Source organism: Amblyomma maculatum, chromosome 9, assembly GCF_055883805.1.
Source record: "Amblyomma maculatum isolate TAMU_Amacu chromosome 9, ASM5588380v1, whole genome shotgun sequence".
NCBI classification, from domain to species: Eukaryota; Metazoa; Arthropoda; class Arachnida; order Ixodida; family Ixodidae; genus Amblyomma; species Amblyomma maculatum.
The window spans coordinates 77,710,348-77,732,007 of NC_139352.1; the positions used below are offsets into that span (position 1 = coordinate 77,710,348).

General features: G+C 51.9%; 1 protein-coding gene across 7 annotated transcripts in view; it reads left to right on the forward strand.

Annotated features, from left to right (window-relative positions):
• Positions 1 to 21,660, forward strand: part of shot (dystonin-like protein short stop) — a 217,874-nt gene that overhangs the window by 109,446 nt on the left and 86,768 nt on the right. The window contains exon 1 of one of the 7 annotated variants that reach the window (XM_084579138.1): positions 5,857 to 6,351. The exons of the other annotated variants lie outside the window; for them this stretch is intronic. Coding sequence (XP_084435264.1) covers positions 5,989 to 6,351 — 363 coding nt within the window. The 5' untranslated portion in view covers positions 5,857 to 5,988. Of the gene's footprint in view, positions 1 to 5,856; positions 6,352 to 21,660 lie in introns of those variants that run through there. 7 annotated transcript variants of the gene reach the window in all.

Genomic DNA, 21,660 nt, shown 5'->3' on the forward strand with positions numbered 1-21,660 from the left:
GCGTTCCCTAACGCGTACATCACAGCCTCGATCGACTGGAAAGGGTACGCAACCGTAGGCGTCAGTGAGTTGAGCTTTCGATAATCAACACACAGCCTGACCGAACCATCTTTCTTTGGCGCTAGAACCACTGGGGACGCCCAGGGACTTTGTGAGGGTCTCACCGCGCCGGTATCAATCATCTCGTCAAGGGCGCTGTCGAGAAGCTGTCTCTTATGCGCGCTTAACGGCCGCGGGTTACATCTGAAAGGGCGCGCATCACCCGTTTCGATCTCGTGCTGAAGCAAGTCGGTCCTGCCTGGTTTCTCTGTGAAACAATCCGAAAACGGGAGTAAAGTTTCTACGAGCCTTCGGCGCTGACTACCGGTTCCCGAGAAGGACGCGATAATTGCTTCTAATGGGCTACCATTCAGTGTCGCGGGGGAGCCCTCTGCGACAAAAGCGTGAACGCTCGCTCGCTCAGCGACGCATTCCTGCTTGGGTGCGCTAACAAAGGGAATGAGGGGGGTGAAGGGGCTGTAGCGATAGCCGTTCTCCCCCATGTCAAGCACAATGCCTTCGCTCGAAAGAAAATCTCTTCCCAGAATAACTGGTATGGTTAAGCCGGGCAGATAGACGAAGCGATGCCTCCGCTTCCTGCCGTCAAAACGCAGGACCAGACGCACCGCTCCTTCCGCTTTTGTCGTCCCTGCTGCTAAGCTCAAAGGGGTTTCTGCTGGCCTGACACGGATGTTACATCTACGGCAGGCCTCGAACACATCATCACCGACCAGTGACAGAGTTGAGCCCGTGTCAATGAGTGCCGAGTAGCTTTGACCAGCTAACCGCACTAGCATAAAAGGGCTCGAGCGCGACAACATTCCTTGCGCTCTACAGGCGAGGGGGACAAAAGCCTCAGCGCCCGGTGACGCGGCGTGGGAGTACATTTCCCATTTTCCGCCGTGGCTACCACGAAATTCTCCCGCCGACGGCGACAGGCTGGTGTTACCAATTATGGCCGCCGGCGGTCCGCGTTTCCCTGCATACGCCTTGCTTGACACTCTCGTGCCACGTGGCCCGGCTGGTTGCAATTCCAGCAAAGCCGGTCGTTCACCTGCCGCGCGGACGGGGGATGCCGCGTTCCACGAAGCTGTTGGGGACGTCTTTCCCCTCTCTCCGCGCCTGTGCGTACGTCGCTGGCGAGCCCAGCTCGACGCCGCTGCTCGAACGCGTACGGGTCAAGAGCGCGAGGAATATCGGAGCCTTCCGCTGGCCTTTCCTGCCTTACCGTCATTACGTCTGCGCCCCTGGCGCGCGGCGCGGAGTCATGGCCTCCGGCCCAGGCGCATTGCGGCTCTAGCGATTCGGCTGGCCTGGGGGGTGGCTGGTAGCGCAATTCAGCGAGTAAATCCGCCTGTACTACCTTCGCTTCCTGTGCTAGGGCCTCGAGGTTTGCAAAACCACGTCCCCGCAAATACGGCTTGAAGCGCGGATGGCATTGCCTCATCACGCGCGCGACCTGTTCAAGATCGGTTGCCGTGGGATCTGCCCTCTTGTAGAGCTCCTGCATTGCGCGTACATACTCGAGGAGGCTCTCCTCTGGGTGCTGTGTGCGCAACGCTAGCTCCTCAAGCATCCGGCGTTCGTAATCGGGCGGCAAGAACTCGGCGCGGAAGCGATCTGTGAAGTCTGGCATCGACTGGAAGGCCGGCTGGCAGCGTCTCCACCGCGCCGCGCTCTCAACAAGTGCCACGGGGATTACCTGCGCTAGCACCACGTCGTCTGGGGAACCCAGTGCCGTCTGATAATCCTCGAGTTCTTGCAAGAACTCGTGGACTGACTTCACGTCCGTGTAGCCGGAAAAGGAGGGCACCTCTACATTTATCCGCGGACGCGAGACTGCCGCCGCAGCTGTGGCTTGGTTGGCGCTAGCCACCGAACCGAGCTGAAGGGCGAACACCGACAACACCTCGTTCATCTGCCTCATCAAGGCGGCCGCATCGGTAACCTGCACAGACTCTACCGCGTCCTTTACCTCACTTCCGGACGCACTGGCGTCCGAAGCGGCGGCCCTATCTGGCACGTCTTTTCTCGGAGGCATTTCACTCAACAACTAAGGCCGGTCGGGAGCCTAAACGCGCACGACTACCACCTAGCCCGCATCAAGAGGCTAGTCACAAAGGCTAAACACTTCATAAAACGAACATATGCACAAAAAAAAATTAAAACACAAACCGCCCGACACTAACAAACACGCACATAACCCAAAAACAAAATAAAACACTGTACAAACACTACTATACTACACTCCGTGTCATCTGTACACACGATAGCCCTAAACTCAAAATGGCGTCGCGCCTAACATACAAAGGACCGGCCCGTCGTGTTGCCGTGCGCTGCCACGTTGGCAGAAAAATCGTCCACATGGGTGCTAATTCAGCCCCAGTTGGGTGCCAGTTGTGGGCGATTCCTCTGCCCGAGGGATGCGCACGACAAACACACAGTGGGCCGTATAACAAACATATTTAATCTCACAGGGATCTTGTCGTCCGGGTGGCTGCGGGTCGTTTCCGTGGAGAGCCGGGAGGGAAGCGGGAGCGACGAGCCAGGGACCAGGAAGCGCCAGGGACCAAGAGGGCGAGGCGGCGGCGCGTGCCTTCTTTTATAGCCCCCTCGCGCGGGACCGGTTATCCCCGCGCGAGCGGGGAGAGGGAAACAGGCACGCGCGCAGGGAGCATTGGGAAGTGGCGCGGCCTTCGAAAGCGCGGCGCGCCACGAGCCCTACAACCTCCGATGGCTTCAGAGAATGGTGTAGTTTTGTCTGTGACTCATAAAACCCGGTCCGGAGCGCGCCGTCGTGAGTGAAGCGATTATTTACTGAAGTTGATCCCTCGATCGTTACACTCGAAATCAGACTGGGACAAATTACTTTCGCGTTGCCCAAAGTCCTAGGAATCGTTCGAGGTCCCCAATACCCGCTGACACTGCCGGAGCCGTGCGCCCAGCTCTTCCTGGGAGGTCCGCCGGCGAGGCTCACCTTGGGCCAAGGATATTGTTCCTTGCGTTCGGAGCGACTGACGACGCACCGTGTAGGCAATTACGTCTTTGTACCGTGGCCTCGCCCATGGGTCGATCTGCTGCAATTTAATTGCGACGGTGATAATCGTCGCCGTCCGTTTAGTCTTGCGGACCAGTAGCTCTCACGATGTGACGACGATGAGCCACTTTTCTTTCTTTCTTCATTGACAGCTTCGACGACTGGTGCGAGATTAAAGATAAGCTTTGTGACAGCTCGCCCTCCGAGACGTGGCGCTTGGCGATACCGACGAGTGGGTCGCAGTGAGGAAAGGAACCGAAGGGGATAGTTAAACGGGGTGCCCGTGTGGGCTGCGTAACGCCTCCCATCATGACCAATCTGCCGTTTCTTGGAATGGAGAAAAGGAAAGAGGCACTGCTGAGTGTCCTTGGCTTAGTTACCGGCTCTCGACATCCTGAGGCCGACCTAATGAGTAATAACCCTTTTTTTACGAGACATGACAGTCGGCTCATTTTGTTTAGGAATACCACGGTATGGGTTGGAAAGCAGTTGTTTAATGCAAATTGTTCACTTGTGTCTTTCGTACGCAATTCACGGAGAACCCTGTGAGCGCCACATTTCAAAAGAAAACTTGTAGGTCGATAATCAAGTTTCTAGATTGTAAGGAGGCAAACTGGTAGGATGTCTGTGGCACGGTGTAGAAAATTTTAAGGACATAAATCTATAAGATTTCTATAAACTCTGTATACAAATGGAAGACAGTAAATGTATGGGATGTATGCTGACACGTTTTGGCAACTATCTACTTTGTTTTCCATAAGGCTCCCGTAGGGGTCCTGACGGAAATAAACCGATGAATTGGCACTGAGGGTCCAATTTATATCGCACAAAAAAAAAAAATGTATTAGAAATGTAACCATAAATTTGTAGGCTGTTTGTAGACAGCCCGTTGAAATGTTCGAAATTTTTTATCAGAGTGGCCACTTAGCAACAAAATGAGGTCATGTCGATCATGCCCGGCTAAATGATATTTTCCAAGGTAGCTTTTGGTGAGGCGCGTATATCTGCTAATCATTATACTGCTGGCTGTACCAGTACGAAAAGCAAACAAACAAATTGCTCGCGGAAAGTGCCGAGGTATTAAGCTTCACAATTGGTAAGGATAAAAGCAAGATCCGTAGTTAAGTGTGGGAGATGTAACAGCTAGCGCCGTCCCATCTGCTATAAAAGGTTAAAAAAAAGATTCACTTTCGGGGCGGTCGCCATTTTGACAAGCGCAGGTGTTGGACATTCGAAGCGAGCGGCGATCACTGGTTGAGTGCCGACCGTCTGTTGTGCAACACAGCGGGCAGGACTCCACGCGGGAGTCGCAGATGGCGGCGAGTTGATTCTCGAAAACTATCATCAATCGACACGTGACCGGCGAGCAGTTTTTCCGCCGTAGTAATCGGCGCGCTCGTGAGTGGTGCGGCCTCGAAAAGGAACAATCCCACGCGTTTGTTTTTTCTTTGTTCTTTTCGACCGTGTGGACCACTGTGGGGTGTGGGCGAGAGAGGTGTTGACTCAGGCTGCTCTTTCTTACACCGACGGGTAGAGCGTTGTCAGGGCTGCTTTATACTAATACGGTGAAAGCTCGCGAATAAACGAGTAGCCGAAGCTGTCTGGCTCTATTGTTTGAAAACGGGTGGATTTGCTTGCGATATGGAAGCGTGCCAAAATAAAATGGCTTCGTTTTTTTTTTAATTTTTGTTGGCAGCATTTGCGTTATTAATTTTCTAAACTCGTTAGAACGGAACGTATACCGGATAAAGAACGCAGCCTGACTTGAGGGTAATTAAGCAAATTTGAGGATGGTCGCGTCACCAGCGGGTATATGCTCTTATTTCTGGGCTTGTTATTGGTTGTTGAAGCCAGAGCTGTGTTTGGCGTTCGTCGACGTCGAAAATTGTATGCAAATCTTTAGGCGGAATATCGAAGCGGTGGTGCGCTTAACGGCATCGGCTCCTTGGCAGAACTGGGGCATACATCGCTTTCGGTACTTGATTCTGCAGTTGAAAGGCGCGACGATGCTGGCATTTAGTACTGCCGATCGTCTGCTTTAAATGTCACCACGTTCTCGTGCAGGAGAAGCCTTCAGCGCTATGTGGGATGTGTCCTTTCTTCGTTTCTGTCGTGATTCTCGTCTCTTAATATCAGTTCGAGCGGTGGGCGCACAATGCACCGCGCCGGTTTATCTTGTCGTGAGCAGCAGGCTGTCACCAAGATAAACGCGTACAGAGAATGAAAGTTGAAAAAAAAAAAAAAAAAAGACCTAGCGACGGCGGCTGTGGACTCGGAGCCTGCAGATGCGGACGCACATAGAGGGGGGGCGAGGCTGTCCGGCGTGTTGTTGCACGCGGATGATGTTCGTGGGCTTGGGCCTGTGCTGTCGCACTGCCCAAGTCGGGCAGTTGGCGCGCCGACGACAAATCGCGCGCGGCTGCTACGGCTTTCGGGCGTGGGCTGGCGCCACTGTCGCACCATAAAAGGCGCTGCTTTGGTCGGCCGCGTGGGCCGCTCACAGCCGAGGTCGCTCCGACGTCGTCGCCGTCGAGGCCGCCGCGCCGTAGCTCAAAAGGTGGACGCCGCCGGTGCAGCGTCGTCCAGCAGGAAGGAACACGACGCAACGTCAGCGAGAGAGAGGGTGGGGGGGGGGGGGGGGTCTGCAAGGTGGCTCCGCCTGGCGTGTACTCTGGGCGACTCGCGGAGGGATTTGAGAGACCGTCTGCGCGTGGGGTTGGCAGGGGGAGAGAGTGGGCCGCCGCCCGCGTCGCTCGCCGCCTCGCGTACGGACGCGCAGGTGAGAGAGGAGGGTGAGGCGGGTCGTCGCAAACCTGTTTCACGGGGGCCGTCGTAGTAGTTGCGGCCGCCGCTGCTGTGAGAGGCGAGTTTGCACCAGACCGGCCGGCGGGCACGGTCGTCACTTGTGCGCGATGTATTCGTTCGTGCGCGGTGCGCGGCTCTACGTGAAGGGCAGCCGCGACCCGCGGGACCCCGACGATGTGCCGGACCCTGGCGATCAGCAGCTGGCGGCGACGGGCAGCAGTAGCAGCAGTGGAAACCGCACGCAGATGGCGTCTGCCTCGCAGGAGTCGCGCGAAGTGTTTCGCTCGTCGCACGTGCGTTCGGGCCTCAAGACGGTGCACACGTCGCGCGTGGTGCGCAAGACGACCACCATGACGCGCGGCGAGCAGAGCCAGCTTGCCATCGAGCAGCAGACGACGACCACTCCGCGCATGCTCGAGAGCTCCGCCACGCAGACGAGGAGCGAGAAGCAACGCAGCAGCAGCCGCAAGGTGCGTTAGTGCGTGACCGGCCCCAGCGCCGCGCCATGGCTTCGCCTTCCGGCCGCAGTGATGGTTCTGCTTTCTGTTGCCGCCGCGCCCCCGTCGCTCGCCCGCGGTTTGTCCCCGCCGAGGTCGAGCCTAACTAATCGGCACCCCGTCACTAGTCGAGTGTCAAACCCGGCTCGCGAAGCAAACAACTCCCTCCGGTGCCGTAGTCGCGAACTGTTGTGTCAGCATCTCTTTCCGTTCAGGCGAGCCGGCCGGATTCCGAAACGGGACGAGCGCTCCGAGCTGTCATTGAACCGTGCCCCCCCTCCGCTCCATCCCACAGCCGCCGACAACATACCGGCGGCTAGTTCCCGTCGAGCCGCGAGGGGCCTACTTTATGAGCCCGTACCGCCGCGATAAACTGACGGTTCCCCCTCCCTCCCCGCGTTCCTCCGGGCACGGCTTTTGTGCCGATGGAGCCCCTGCTTCTGGGTTGCTCGGAAAGGAAACGAGAAGGCCCAAGCCGCTTCACCGGGCGTTACCAGGTGGTGTAATCGGTGCCCGCTTTTGCGGACTCTGCGACGGGGTGGTGACACTATTCGGGAAACATTCCGGTGTGTATGCTTCGGAAGTGGTTTCGACACCGATGCATCACGTAGAAGGCCTTGCCGTGTACGCGCCAGCTTCGCGTATTATTTTTTAATCCTCTCCGGTATAGTACGCGGCGCCGGTCTCGACGGGGCTGGGGCAGCGAGACGTCGTGTCTTGTGAGCGGTTTTTCGTGCGTGAAGAATACAGAAAAGTTGCGAAACGTGTGTGTGTGTGTGTACGCGTTGAACCGGTCCGCCAATTAATTAAACGCCGTTCCGGCGTAGCACCGTCGTCGCTCGCATCCCCCTTGCCTCCGCCAGCGCTCTCGGGAAATAAGCGCCTTGCACGATCCCATACCACTCCTACGCGGCACACTTCTCCGCTCGACACCCTCATCGGGATCGCCAAGAAGCCGGCATCTCCGTCCCGGCTTCCGATCTCTAGGGCGATGCTTACTTTTGCCAGTCGACCAACAAGTGTGATTTGAGTGGGCATGCGATGTTTGGATGGGAAGCATCAATACTTGTGCGTCGGAAGCGGTGTTTTCCTGGCCAGGTGGACAGCGAACGATGGAGAGAGGAGACGCGCGCCTCCGAAAGGCGCTGCTCGAAGTTTCGCGTCGGCAAACTTGTTCGTGGGCGTGGCCTCGATTCGCGGCTCGCTCCTCCGGTGATGCCTGCTACCGCCAGTGCTTACGGCCGCACGCGTTTCATCCCGGTGTCGCGTTTATCTTTTACTACATATAATACTAAAGATATAGATAGCAGATGGACGAATCAATGAGTGTTTTTCGCGAACGGAGCGTGACATGCCAGAATGTAAATCATTTGCGGACCTGAATTTGGAGGTTCTCTTTTTTTTTTTTTTTTTTGCTGTTGCTGCACACTACGTTGCCGCACAGCTGTCAGCAAGTGGTCCGAGACGGTAATCGATTGTGCCCACTGTCACACTGAAGGGGAAAAAAAAAAAAAGCTTTTGAAAAACGGCAACTAGTTCGTTCCGTCGTAATAACTGATGGCGGTAGAAACTTGTTTTAATTGTTGAAGACTGGCTTGCTGGACTCTCCCGGTTACATTACGTGGGCGTGTTTGCAAATGTCGAAATTACATGGCCCAATGAAGTTTATACTCGGTTTCACAAGCTGCTTGCAGCACTTTACGAAAGCTAAATGCAATCTGGGCCAATGAGGGCGGTGCGCACTGCGTGGCTGTGCTCGTAATCTTTTGTGCTGTCGTCATGTAGGGACACAGTCATGCAATGCGTGCTATCCTTATTGGCCAGATCGCTCTTAGCTTTCGTAGTGCTGCAAACAGCTTGTGAAACAAAGTATGGATTCAATAAAACGGAGGGTCATCTGTGTTGTCCCTTGTGCTTCATCTCCGGGCTGTTATTCCTTAATAAAGAAGTCTAGATTATCTGCGCCGATCCGCGATGCTAAACTAATGCATGTTTGCCTACACACTGTGAAGGGTTCGTCCGGATGGCGTGATCCTATCGGAAGGGGGTATCCCCGAAGTTAATCACTGCGATCACATCGATAGTATGACGCTTGATTAGCACGCGTCGTAGTCCCTTCCGTCGGTTGGTTGCGCCGTAAAGCATAACAGCCGTCATGGGACCCTAAAAACGTCACGTCCGGAACGCACCGGAGGTTCAGTGTCGGAGGTCCGTATGCGCACCCAGTGCATTGCAACGCAGCATGCGCTGTTGGTTATTGTAATTTTTTTGTTCTCCGGAAATTTCGACCACCTGGGGTTCTTTAACGTGCACTTTGCGATGTCAGTGCACGTTAAAGAACCCCAGGTGGTCGAAATTTCCGGAGTCCTCCACTACGACGTCTCTCATAGCCTGAGTCGCTTTGGGACGTTAAACCCCACGAACCAAACCATTTTTTTTTGTTTGTTTCTTTCATTTCACTCCGATTGCGTTTGCTGCGACGACGCGCTCTGGCGGAAGCGCCTTTGATGTTTGTGGCGGAGGAAGGCGTGCACCGAAGTGAATCGGCAGAAAAGTGTTTGCGAAGGGCGGCGGTGTGTCTGGAGTAACTGCTGCCGATGCTGGGATGTCGTCGCGGCGTCAGCCGATTTAACAGGGCCGTCGGCAGCGTGCCAAGACCACCGGCCCGCATGCCTTGGGGTTCTCATCTGGATAAACGGACGTCGACAGGCAATTGAGTGCAGAGGTCGTGTGGTTTGGGATCCTGTCGGCTGGATTTGGTCTACTTTTCGAAAAAAAAAAAAATGATTTGCGTCTGAAAAAGTCTTCACTAATTTCTTAGCTTGATCAGCACCGTCAAGGCAGGGAGCACTCCTCTGTGCTTTGCTGGGTTTCGGTGATAGTGGGCTTCTCCTTCGCGTCTGTTCAGGGTGGTCGTTTTTCGAGGCTTCCTGTCGAATCTAGTCAACTCGCCGTCATCCGGGTGTGGGCTTTCTCGAAGCTCGGTAGTGTGGAGGTTCGCGATCCGCACGTGTTTGCTTGTCTGACAGTTCGCTTCGTAGGCGTCGTCTCGAGAGCCCACGCGTCGTCTCGCCTTGTAGTGAGTGTGTGTTAACGGGGGAGCCAGTGTGGGACGCTACTACGTTAACGTCGCTTGTACCACTCGTATAGGGGTAGCTGTAAAACTGGGGGAAGGGGTGCTAGAGCTGAGGTGTCACGTGTAGGTGGAAAGGGTCTGCTGCGGTCCTTCTTAACCCCAACGTGAGCGCGATGTTTTTCTCTCCCGAGACACCCCGCATGACCGACATATTAACAAACGACCTCAGCCGAAAAAAAAAAAAAAAAGTCGTTATTTGTTTTGCGGGTATTTAATTCGCGTTGCGGAGATCATTGCTTGGCTCGGAAAAAAAAAAAAAATCTCTGCTGCCGAATTTTTTTTTTTTTTTCATTCAGACTCATTCCACCTTCAGTTTTCTTCGTTGATTAAAGGGCTGGATAGTAAGACAATCACATTGACTATTGGGGCAGAGTAATTGGAGGGCTGGTGGACACATCAAGTGCGCAATGTAGGTGGAGCGCAGACCCAATGAGGTTTTCGGGCGATATGCTGCGAGAAAAAAAAGGAAAAACACTACTTTAGTGACCTCAGGTCCCTGTCTTCAGATCATCGTCGGAGAGGGAACAGAAAAATGTAGATTAGGAGTGGTAACTATTCGATGTAGAAACATGCGGTGTTAGAAGCGTATTTCCGGCAAAGCAGTCCGCCAAGCGGCGTTACTTTATTTATTTATTTATTTATTTATTTTTTGCTCTTCCAGACCGATGCGCGTGCGATATTTACATCAACATACTCTCTTCGGTGTTTGTTATTTAGACGACTATTACGTGGCTCACAAATCGAGTTTTTCGCTGTGTAAGGCCAGTCTCTCCTTTTTATTTTTCTTATTTGCAAACAAACAGTGAATGTTTTGACAAAGGCGCGGGTTTCGAGCTAATCGATGCTGCGTCACCTTTGAAGCATTTACAATATGGCGGACGTATAGGTGCGGACATAAGTAAACGGAGCACGCATTTCCGTTAAAATTACAATCACCCCCTTCTGCAATACAGACAAGAAAACAATATTTGTCCAAGTGAAAGGGCACTGGGGCACACTACCGATTCGCACATACCACGACTGCCCGTTTCAGTTATGCAACGTTGTACAGTTCCCTTTACTTTTGTCCGCACCGGTACGTAGCCGGACATGAGCGTCCTCTTCACGAATACGTTGCTCGTTTTGCTTTCGTTTTTTTTTCGAACATCACCAAGCGTTTCAAGGATAGATAGAAATCTTATTTCTCTTATCAGATCCCTGGCGGCGTTGTGCCAAAAAGGCGAAGGCATAGACAGCACTAACTCGTGTCAAGAAAGTCAGGCGGGGCGTTTGAGACAGTAGTCTTTGTGATCACGTAATGCGCAGGACTACGAAGTCACTCCTCCGTATAACTCGTGCTATGGTCTTTCCAGTTGTGATGTATGGATGCGAGAGTTGGACTGTGGAAAAGGCTGACCGCCGAAGAATTGACGCGTTTGAATTGTGGTGATGGCGAAGACTCTTGAGAGTTCCTTGGACTGCCAGAAGATCAAATCTGTCGATATTGTCGACCACAAACCTTGACTACTCATTCGAGGGTCAAATTCTAAAGTTAAAGCTCAGCTACTTTGGTCATCTGATGAGAAGAGAGGAGTCGCTGGAGACAGATTTGATGTTGGGAAAGGTTGGGGGTCGCCGGAGAAGGGGTAGGCAGCTAACGCGATGGTTAGATGGCATCCTCGAGGCACTGCAGATGAAGTTATGTGATGTTGGGAAGATATTGAGAGACCGGAAAGCGTGGCGTGACATGGTCCATAGGGTCACGAAGAGTCGGACACGACTGAACGACTCAACTGAACTGAACGAAGTCACTGGCGAAGGATACTAGGTATCAGAAAGCATAGTGAGGGCGGGGAAACAAATTTAATAAAGCGGCTTTTCCTCAGGAAGAGATTTGATTCACGAAAACGATTATAAACATATTTGCTTTTTTTTATTTTTTATTTTATTTTTTCCGGTGAGGAAAATAAAACATGTTTTGCGCAGATAGGACTGCCACTGAGCCAGCGTGACAAGCTTGATGAGTTCGGGAAAAATTAAAAGCGTGCAGAATTGGCAGCCACGGCCATAGGGGAGAGGTTTCTGCTGCTATTGACCCAATTGGACGGATGCAGATCGCTAGCCTGCCGTCGAATTCCGAGTGGATTCACCCCCATCCTCCTCGGGACGACGCGATGCGCACAAGCCGTCCCTAGCCGTCCGGGCTCGCCTTATCGTCTCGACTGGGAACCGCAATTAGCCGCTCGACTGCCTGCGATTGCGTATCCGAGCAGCCGACGTGTTTGTGCGCCCGAGTAGGCACCCCCCCTTCTACCTCCGCTTTCTCGAGGTGGATCCCATTTTGGGAATGCGGTTGCGACACCACTAGGGGTTGTTCTCGCGTGAACGCGTCCTTGATCCATTCGATCCTCCTCTTGCGGAGCTGGGTGACAACATGCGCAGCTATAGCTAGCTGATGCGGTGGTACTCCCACGCTTTATCTCGCGTACTACGCGGGCCGTTATCAGCGACCGGCTTTTGATAGGAACGGCGGAGTTCAAGGAGCCAAAAAAAAAAGGGGGGGGGGGGGGGGGGGGGAGAGATACGGGTTAAAAAAAAAAAAACATTTGCTAGGGCTGCGGCCCTCCGTGTCGGTCGCCGAAATATTCTTTGGCGGGCCAGACTACGAACAACGCCGTACCTATGCAGGGGGAGGGCTGCGGTTGATAAGTATGAGTCTGTCTGTCTGTCGTCTCGCGTGCACCGGAGTGTAATGCAGAGTAGTAGTAGTAATGCACTTTATTTAGGACAGACGTATATGCTTTTCACTATCGCGGGCGTGGCGTAGTTGGTTAAAGCGCTCGGCTGGGAATCCGTGGGATGAAGGTTCGATTCCCGGTGGAGGCAGGATTTTTCTGATGACGTCATCATGACATAATTTGGTTGCCAGCGATAGCGTAACCGGACGCCGGGAGTATGAGCCATTGCAGGCTTTCGCCTTAATATCTTCTGCGGCACAGCGGTAGGCCAGGGTTGGGGGTCATCGGAAAGCAATGGAATAATCTTCAGCTGGTTATCAAATTTTTGATGAACGTTTTAGTTAGTTAGCTACGTCAGCGTTTAGAATTTTGAAAACGTGGTTACTCTCGGGTTTGTGGCACAACAAATGTTTGTCTACTGACACTATCGCGTTCCGCTATACAATCGTTTCTTTTTTTTTTTTTTTTTAAAGAGACACCTTTAAGGCTCTAATTCAGAGTGCGAAATACTCCTAATTGGTTCGTTCTTGGTTGCGCGGTAGTCATGACGTCACGTGTCGAAAGGAAGTGAATAAAGCATCATTTGCAATGCGAATTAAATGTCGCCGCATATCTCAGACAAGAGCGCTCTTTATAGTGGCGTTAGCTTTGCTTAACGAAACAGTATCGGGGAATTTTGCGTTTCATGTGGAATTCAAACCCGCGACCTTTGACAACGAGCCGCGCGCTATCGCCAACAGGTCACGCAAGGCATGCTTGCACAGCTTGGGAAACGAGCGCGTGTCTATAATAATATGTCGTGTGGTCTTTCGCGTAAAGTGGTATCTTGTCGCTGTTTATGTTAATGAGCATGTTTGTATAATTAGAGAGGACCACAGAGCTCTGTCGCATTGAGTGTCTCGCTAATTTCTTCCTAAGACATGCAAAGAACGGGTCCAGAATGTTCGTCACTTGCACCCATGCTAATTTCTTCCTAAGACATGAAGAACGGGTCCAGAATGTTCGTCACTTGCACCCATGCGATGGATGGATGGATGGAATATAAGATCGTCCCCTTTGAAACGGGGTGGTATAGCTGTAGCTATCATGCTCATTTTTCTCCCTATATCCCAATTATTGATTTCGATTGGTTAACTAAACCATCATTCCTTTTATTAAACTTTTGTTTCTACATTACTAACATTATGTCACTTCTCTGCTTTTAAGCCACCAATCTTCCAGTCGTTTTTTGCTAGTTTCCACCGCCGGTTTATTCACCCGGCCACTGGTATCTCTAAACCCAAGAGCTTCAGGAACCGTGACTGCGCCTGCATCAACTTCCGGATGGATACCATTACATTCGAGTATAATATGGTCAATTGTTTCACTAGAGTTACCACATACAGCACATGCGTCATCTCCATTAAATTTCTTTTTGTAGCTGCGTGTTCTAAGGCACTCTGATCTAGCTTCAAAAAGTAGGGCACTGCCTCTTGAGTTATCAAAGAAAGCTTCCTTCCTGATCTGAATTTTCCTCTTTCGGTATAATTCCACACTCTGTTTCTTTTGCATCGAATTTATCCAATTTTTGCCTTCTGTGTTTTTCACCAGTTGCTTAATACTCTTTATTTCTCCGTCCTTGTGACTAGCATACTTACTAGTTTCCTAGTTCTTTTCCTCCATTGTGAGTCAACGCTTTTTAAGTACAGGTATTTAAATACTTTAGCTGCCCATCTGTTACAGTCAAATTTCCTCAGGCGTTCCTCATATAATATTTTACTCTGAGCTTCCCGTACTTCGAAGGATGCCCAGCCCATATCTCCCTGTACCGCCTCATTTGTGGTTTTGCCGTGGGCACCTAAGGCTAATCGTTCAACGGTTCTCTTGATTTATTTATAGCGTCGACTGTACCTCTGATTTTGGGCACAAAACCGCATTTCCGAAAGTAAGTCCGGGCACCATACGCGGCTTGAGGATAACAGCGCGGAACACAGGACGGGAGCACGAGATTAGAGGACAACACAATGTCGAACAGAAAAGCAGGCATTTGGGGATCCATGTAAGAGACTGCGCGTCAAAAACTTTCTGCGTGCAATTCACACAATGCAAAGTTCTAGCAAAACATAATGAGGCGCTGGTTCGTGAAATAATTGAAGCCGCTGAGATAGCTAGACTGCAGGAACGATGTGTAAGCAAACCGTCCCTGCTGTTAACACAAAAAGAAATCGAACTGCTGAATGTGCAATCGTCTCCATGAGTGTTTAGAGAGTGCACCACGCTGTGTGCAAGAAAAGGTTATGCGGCACGTGTATTTATTTATCTATTATTATGTGTTTTTTTTTGTTTTTTAACTTTGCTAATATGTGCAAGTCATTTGTACGCGATCTGTGGCGTTAGGGTATAAGAAGTTGAGGGTGTTCCAAAATAAACGTTGTTGAAAGTCAGCGCTCGTTGTGTTGTCCTCTAATCTCGTGCTCCCGTCCTGTGTTCCGCGCTGTTATCCTCAAGATGCATAACCAACATGCCCAAGCTGCTATTCTAGCTAACCATACGCGGGTATGGGCCGGGCGCCATCTGTTGGCGCCCTTACAAAGGGATGTATGCATTCATGCAATCTAGCTGCATCGCCGATCGTAGCGGAGAACCCGAGTTCGGCTGGAGATGTTCGAAGAATGATCATCTAGGCTTTTACGGGCGCGAGCGAGGGTTATCGCTCCGGGACCATAGTAATTGCCAGCCCACTCTGTCGAGACGTTTGCCCTATGACAGGCGATGTCGGAGTATGTCCGAAAGTCCGATGAGGGAACTGCTCGGCTTCCCCGGACAAATATGGGATTAGCAAACTGTTGACGGATAGCCAGTGGAGAAGGTGTGGAGTTTGACTGGGTGCATGGGGGGTATATGAAAGGTGGCTGTTTATTTTTTCGAAATTAGAGGAGCTTTTTGTTGGTGATTACTTTAGAACGTATAGCTTTCGTTTTCTTTTTTTCGCCGAATATTATATGTGTCGTTTATCGATATTGCGTCGACGATACAACGTGGCATTCCTGCGCTGTGAAAAGTGACTTGCAGTTTACATTGGCCCTTTTTTGTCCAGTATTAGTCTATAATTGCCAATGTAACGCGCAAAAGTCTTCATTATATTTCTTTTTTAGGCGGATTTTTATTGTCATTAAGTATAATTAAAGTTAGATTACGGAGCCGCCCCGCCGTGGTGGTGGTGGAGGGGTTAGGGCGGTCGACTGCTACTGCGCCGCAAGAATGCGGGATCGAATCCGGGCCGCGGTGGCCGCTTTTCGATGGAGATGAACATAATGCGCCCGTGTTCTGTTCGATCCCCAGGTGGTCGACATTTCCAGAGTCCTCCACTACGGCGTCTCTCATAGCCTGAGTCTCTTTGGGCCCCATCAAACCAAACCTAAATCACGGATCCGGCAGTCAAAGACGCGAGTAAAAGTTATAATTTTTAGAAAGTAGATTTTGTGTCATCCTCGAGCTCACCGCTACGTGAGCTGTCGCTGTATTGTCGCGGTAGCCAGAATGTGACACTTTCTCGTGACGCTGAAGCTTAATTTCGTGTCACTCCTCTCACGTACACTGCAGAGCTGCCCTAAGCGGCTGATGACAGCGAACAAAGAGTGGTTCGCGGCCAGAATGCGAGGAGATGGAGCCCCACAGTCTGGGTAGTCGTGTAATACATCGGAGCAACACCTCAATATGGCGTGCAACTGCGGTACGCGAACCCATCGATGTGTCACAGTCTCACCATTCTCCCCCGGTAGTGTTTAATTCGCCAAAATGTAACCCCTGCTCAATAGCTGCAGCTAGATTTGGCGCGTGCGTGAAGAATGCCGACTTCTCTCGGTCAGAACCGAGTTTCGAAAGTTGAGTTGGGCGTTCTTTCATAGTTTTTTGTTTTTAAGGTTGACGAGATAATGATGGTTCGTTGAGAGTGCGACCATGCTTCGTCTCGTGGCGGTGACGCCGCGAACGATTCGTCGTCGTGGCTGTTCAGAACCGCGTGGCAGAAAGGCGTCGAAGGGGGGGGGGGGGGGGGGGGAGCCAAGGACGATCGTGCCCGACTTCGCACACACCTGCGCCAGCCCGGTCACGCCCGGGGTCCCCCCTACCACCACTCCTCGCCAAGGCCGTACGTAACGTCTCTTCGGCGGGTCCCGGCGCGCAATACCTGCGTCTGGACGAACGGGCTTCGAGAGGAGGTGGGGAACCATCCGAGTCGCTATTCATCGCTTCCGGGGTTCGCCCGTTTTTTATTTAAAATAAAAAATAAAAAACGATACGCACGTAGAATCCTGCGCGATCAATGAAAGGAGCAGGTAACAGTGGTGGCGTTGAAAAGAGAAGCCGCCATTCCTCCCAACGCGGAGTGTGCAATGCCGGCTCTGTTCACCCCCCCTCCTTTTGCCTTTGTGTGTGTGTGCTGCTTCAAAATACGCCCCGGAAGCCCCGGGCGGGCACACATTCGACGGTGGTGTTGCGACACCCCCGGACGCCCGGTGCGGTCGCGTGGTGGATGCTCCCATACACCGAGCCTCGTTTGCTCTGCTGCTCTTTTATTATTTTTTTTTTTCGCCTCGCGCACGGGCGCAACGTGCGGATCCTAATTATGGGCGGCTTCTAACAACGGCCGGAGCGGAACGTGTATTTCGCAAAACATATATGGCTCACGATAAGGCTTTTTTTTTTTTTCTTTTTCGTTTCCATTATGTCGTTCTTGCGGAAGCGTTCTGCGGTGAATCGGGCTTGCGACCACGGCCATCAAGCGGCCGAGACCTTGGTGCGGGAAAAAGTCTTTTTTCCTCTCTCTTCATATATGTCTACCGCGGCTCGGAAGCTCGTTTGCGGCGTAGTTTCGATACAACGAACTGCTTCTTGTGACATTCGGTTATAATGGACGGACTGCTCGCCTAGCAACGTGAAGCGGAGGAAGTTTGGGGAAAGGAAAGGCTTGGTGACTGCCCCGCTCTCGGGAGCCTGTACACTGCCCAGTGTGTCCCTTTCGTTTTGGAGTTCGAACCTGAGCGCAGAGTATACCAACGACTGCGGAATGTCGCGAGAGAAGGTCTGTCGGCTGTCCCGAGGAGGTCTGTTGGCTGTCCTGGGCCCTATGGAGCGACGTTGGGCCATCTTTGAACCGTGGGCCGGGATTCGGCTGACTCTTCCATGAGAGAGACGAAATTGTCTAACGAGTTTGTAGGCCGTCTGCGGACTTTGGCACAGTACTGTTAACCCACGGCCTCGGACATCAATGCGCGTTGCGTTCCGCCCGAATCGATTAAAATGAGACTGCCGCGGGCGGCCTTCGCTGGCTACCCGTACACCTCTGCCCATCATCAGAGACCGCAACCTATTAAATTCAGTCGCGTGTGGCGCCCCTCCACGGCGCTCAACTATTTCCATCCGCCAGTTTACGATGGTCTTCGGAACGGCCCTCGCTCACTGCTTGCAAGCACACTTCGCATTCAGTGGGTGCCCCCCCCCCCCCCCCCCCCCCCTCCGGGGGCCATTTGGACGGCGCTTGCCAAAGTACCGTCATTAAGCGTTCTCCCCCGTTTCGATTTGTGGTGTGAAAGAAATGCAAATTGGCCGAACACGTGCGCATTCGCTCCGCGCCCGTCCTCGGTACATGTGGCCGCCGCCGCGGCCGGAGCCAACGCTTCGTCACGAAGCCGTTATGTACCGCAATAGCGATGCGGTTGTTGGAGAGGACGCCGCGGCGGCGGGTGCTGTTGCATCGTGTTGTTTTCTTCCCGCTACAAAAGTCGGGCTGCCTCTTTCCTCTCTCTCTTTTTTGTTTCGTGTGCTTCGCCGCCTCTATCATTTCGGCTGTCTCTGCTTCCCTGTTCTTTTCGACGCCGGGTAAAGCACTGCTGCTCGGCCTTCTCTCCCCCAGTCGACGGGTCGTCGCCGTCCCGTTTCTGCTTACGCCTTGGCCGCGCAAAATCGTGCAGTATTTTGGAAGCTGCATATTCTGAAACGTGCAGCGTTGTGGGAACTTCAGTTCAGGCTCGTAACACTCGTATAGCAGTTAAAAAAAGAAACGCTGCTTCGGAAACGTGAATCCTGAACGTAAAACGTGTGAATCATGGCGTCAGCTGTCAACAGTGCACCATAGAGCTTGTGACCAGATCGATTCGTAGAGCAGATGACGTCAGTATCGGTCAACGCCTCTCTCCTCTCTCTCGGCACCTTACTACGTGCCGGGCAGCGAGCGCGCCAGATTTTGAATGTCTCGCGACATGCGTTGTCGTCTGCTTCCACGACGGCGCTGTTGCAAGGCGCCGTCTGTTTATGGGAGTATCATCATGCCGCCGCACTCGCGCCGCCAGGTCGTCTGCTGCTGGTCGGAAGTTCATGCGATGTGTAAAACCCGGCGTTGTCCTGATTTGAGAACGTTGTTGCTGTTTCACCTTTGGCAGTACTGCACCGTTTTATGGGCACGCAGTATAAAAAGGCCTACCCTCGTTGCTCCGGCGTGCCGAAGTGCTGCTGCACGCGCGTTGTACAAGGGGTGCACCATTGCGACCTAAATATTCTCTTGGCTCTTACGCGCAGAGAAAGAAATTAAAAGCACGTTAATGAATAATGTACTTGCTTGGGGAAAGGGGGGGGGGGGGCAATTAATGACCCAGTGCAGTCGCGCGTGGCGTAATGCTCCGCGGTTGTTCTAAAGGGTGTTCTTGTTAAGTTAGACCTAAGACGCGGCCGTTTAACGTATCGTCTGTTTCGCGAGCGCCGTCTACCCTTTTCTCCCCGAGTGGCATGCAGCTCTTCGTCGAATCTTCGACCTCGGGAGAGGCGAACAACCTCTTTGGCACTGAGCCGGTTGTGTGCACTTCGTCGTCTCGTTCGACATTGCCAGTTTTTTAGTTAATCAAAAATGCGGAATTATGAACACGAAAGAACGTCAGCAAATTGTTGTCTGGACACCATTGATGCTGCCTGAGCGGAATGAGACTCACTGTATAAGAAACCGCTACATTGCTGTGCCGTTTCGTGTACGCGACCTCTGTACAGATTGGGACGGCGTGTAACATTTTAGTTTGTCGGCTTCTTTCAGCAGGCGCACATCCGCTACGCGGCGGGCAAAGAAACGAGACCTCTCGTCATCGTCTTTGTAACCTGTTTCTTGCCTCGGCATACGTGTATTTGCATAGCCTTATCCTCACTGCCTTGACGGGTCCGGTCTTCTTGTTTGTGCTGCGCGGCTTGTTCGATTGAACACTCGAAGACGCGTTGGACGGGGCTCCTGCTGGTTCCTGCTGCTCACTCAGCTTCCCGATAACGCGGTCGCTATCTGTCCGCCTGCTTCGTCGTTGCCGCATTCAAATTTCTGGCTCGTGCGCGGAGACGCCTCCGTAGAGTGGTAGGGCGTGTTCTAGTCCGTTAGCTTTCAGAGCTATCGAATAACGCCTTGTAATAGACGCGGTTGGGGCCAGTGTTCCTAGCGCTCCTGTGGCCGACGTAGCCACGCTTCGCACGCTGGCCCGCAGAAGAAGAAAAAAATATACATCCTAGCTTGCTTCGAAACTTGATTAAAACACGAAGCCCCCATTTCGGTTTTGTCTTCGGAAATTTTGGGCCGAGCTTTTGTCTTGCTTTGTGCCTGCGTTGGGCACTTGGTTCTTACCATTTGTTAAGCGCCCCCAATACCCATTTAAATTTGGCCACTTGGTCGTCTGCGATGCAAGTTAGTTCAGCCAGTTTCGTGGGTGATTGCCCCTGCTGCGTGGTGTGAGACGCATCTGCTGTGGCGCGTCTCCTAATCCGACGAGGAGAGTCGACCTCGATTCGGGCTTTTGAATTAAGTGCACGTAAAATAAGTTTAATATGTCATTGTATTCAAGCCGTTCTGGTTCTGCACTCTTTCACGTGTTAGATGGGCTTCGCTAGAGGAACTGAAGGTGTAGCTTAACATGCGAACCGTATCATTGAGCGAGTGACGTACGTAGTCTGACGTTTTCTTTATTAATTTGTTTATCCTTCATGGGACGCAGTTGAAGAACATTTTCAGCACAATTTGATCACATGTGTTTCTCTCGAGGTATGCATATGGCGGGAATGTAGTGAAGGGGAAACTTGCAGCGTCGGTAGTAATTGAGGTATTGAATAGTTTTTTAAGAAAAAGATCATTCGGCACTGACCGTGGCGCCCCTCGGTGGCAGTTTTAGGCAACAGATGCGCATTTCCTGACATCTAGAGCCGAATTACGCAACGAACACGATCATCATCACATCAAAAAAAATGTCACAATCCTGCCAGTCAACCTCCGCTCATTTCCGTTCCCTCTTACTATTCCTTTACTTCCGCCGCCCCAATTCAGGTGCTTCATATACATGGGCTTGCAAACATATTTTTACTTCCGTTTTTTGTTTATGTGAATAAAAAAAAACAAAAAAAAAAACAACCTCCGCTTCTATTGGGCGACAGGTCCGCCTGCCAGTCGACCAATAGGAACGGGGGGCAAGCCGATCGGCTTGTGATAGTTTTTGTGATGTGCTGAATTCAGCCATTGTTGAGTGTGTAATAGCCTTTTACTCAGGGTGTGCTGTGCGATGTCAGCGCACGTTAAAGATCCCCAGGTGGTCGAAATTACTCCGCAGCCCTCCACTACGGCTCCTCTTTCTCTCTTTCCACTTTCACTCCCACCTTCCTCCCTTCCCTTACGGCGCGGTTGCGGTGTCCACAGAAAACAAGTGAGACAGTTACCGCGCGCGTTTCCCTTCCTATACATAAATCAGTTACTCAGGGTGAACAGAATGAGGCTCTTTGCCGTTAAATAAAATTAAAACACGTTTCCTTCTGCGTTTCGACGGAGGCGAGACGGAGAGGCGTCCATGTGCTGTACGATGTCAGTGCATTTTAAGGATCCCCTTGTGGTCCAAATGACTTCGTGGCCCTCCACTACGGCACCTCTTTCTCTGTCTATCCACTTTCACTCCCACTTTCCTCCTTTTCCTTACTGCGCGGTTCAGTTGTTCACAGAACACGTGTGACAGATACTGCGCCTTTCCTTTCCTGTGAACCACTTGTCGTTATTATTATTATTATTATTATTATTATTATTATTATTATTATTATTATTATTATTATTATTATTATTATTAATTTCTTATGTAATACACAAAAATATATGTAAAAGCAGTGTGAAACGAATGATACCGAAAACATCCAGTAGATGCGTGTGCTGCATATTTTGACGCTGCGCTCTGGGTCACAGTGGTGTCACTTAAATGCGCGCCGAGATTTGAGGCCTCTTTCGACCTCCCTTTCCCTCCTTCCCCGCTTGCGCGGTAAACAACCTCTTTCCACGCGTATCGGCATTCAAGCTCGGTCACATATGTGCTCGTGCTGTCAGCTTATCGCCGTCCTCGAGTGTCCGAGTGCCCGTGAAAGCGATGCTGTTCGGGCCACGCCGGCGTAGTGTGC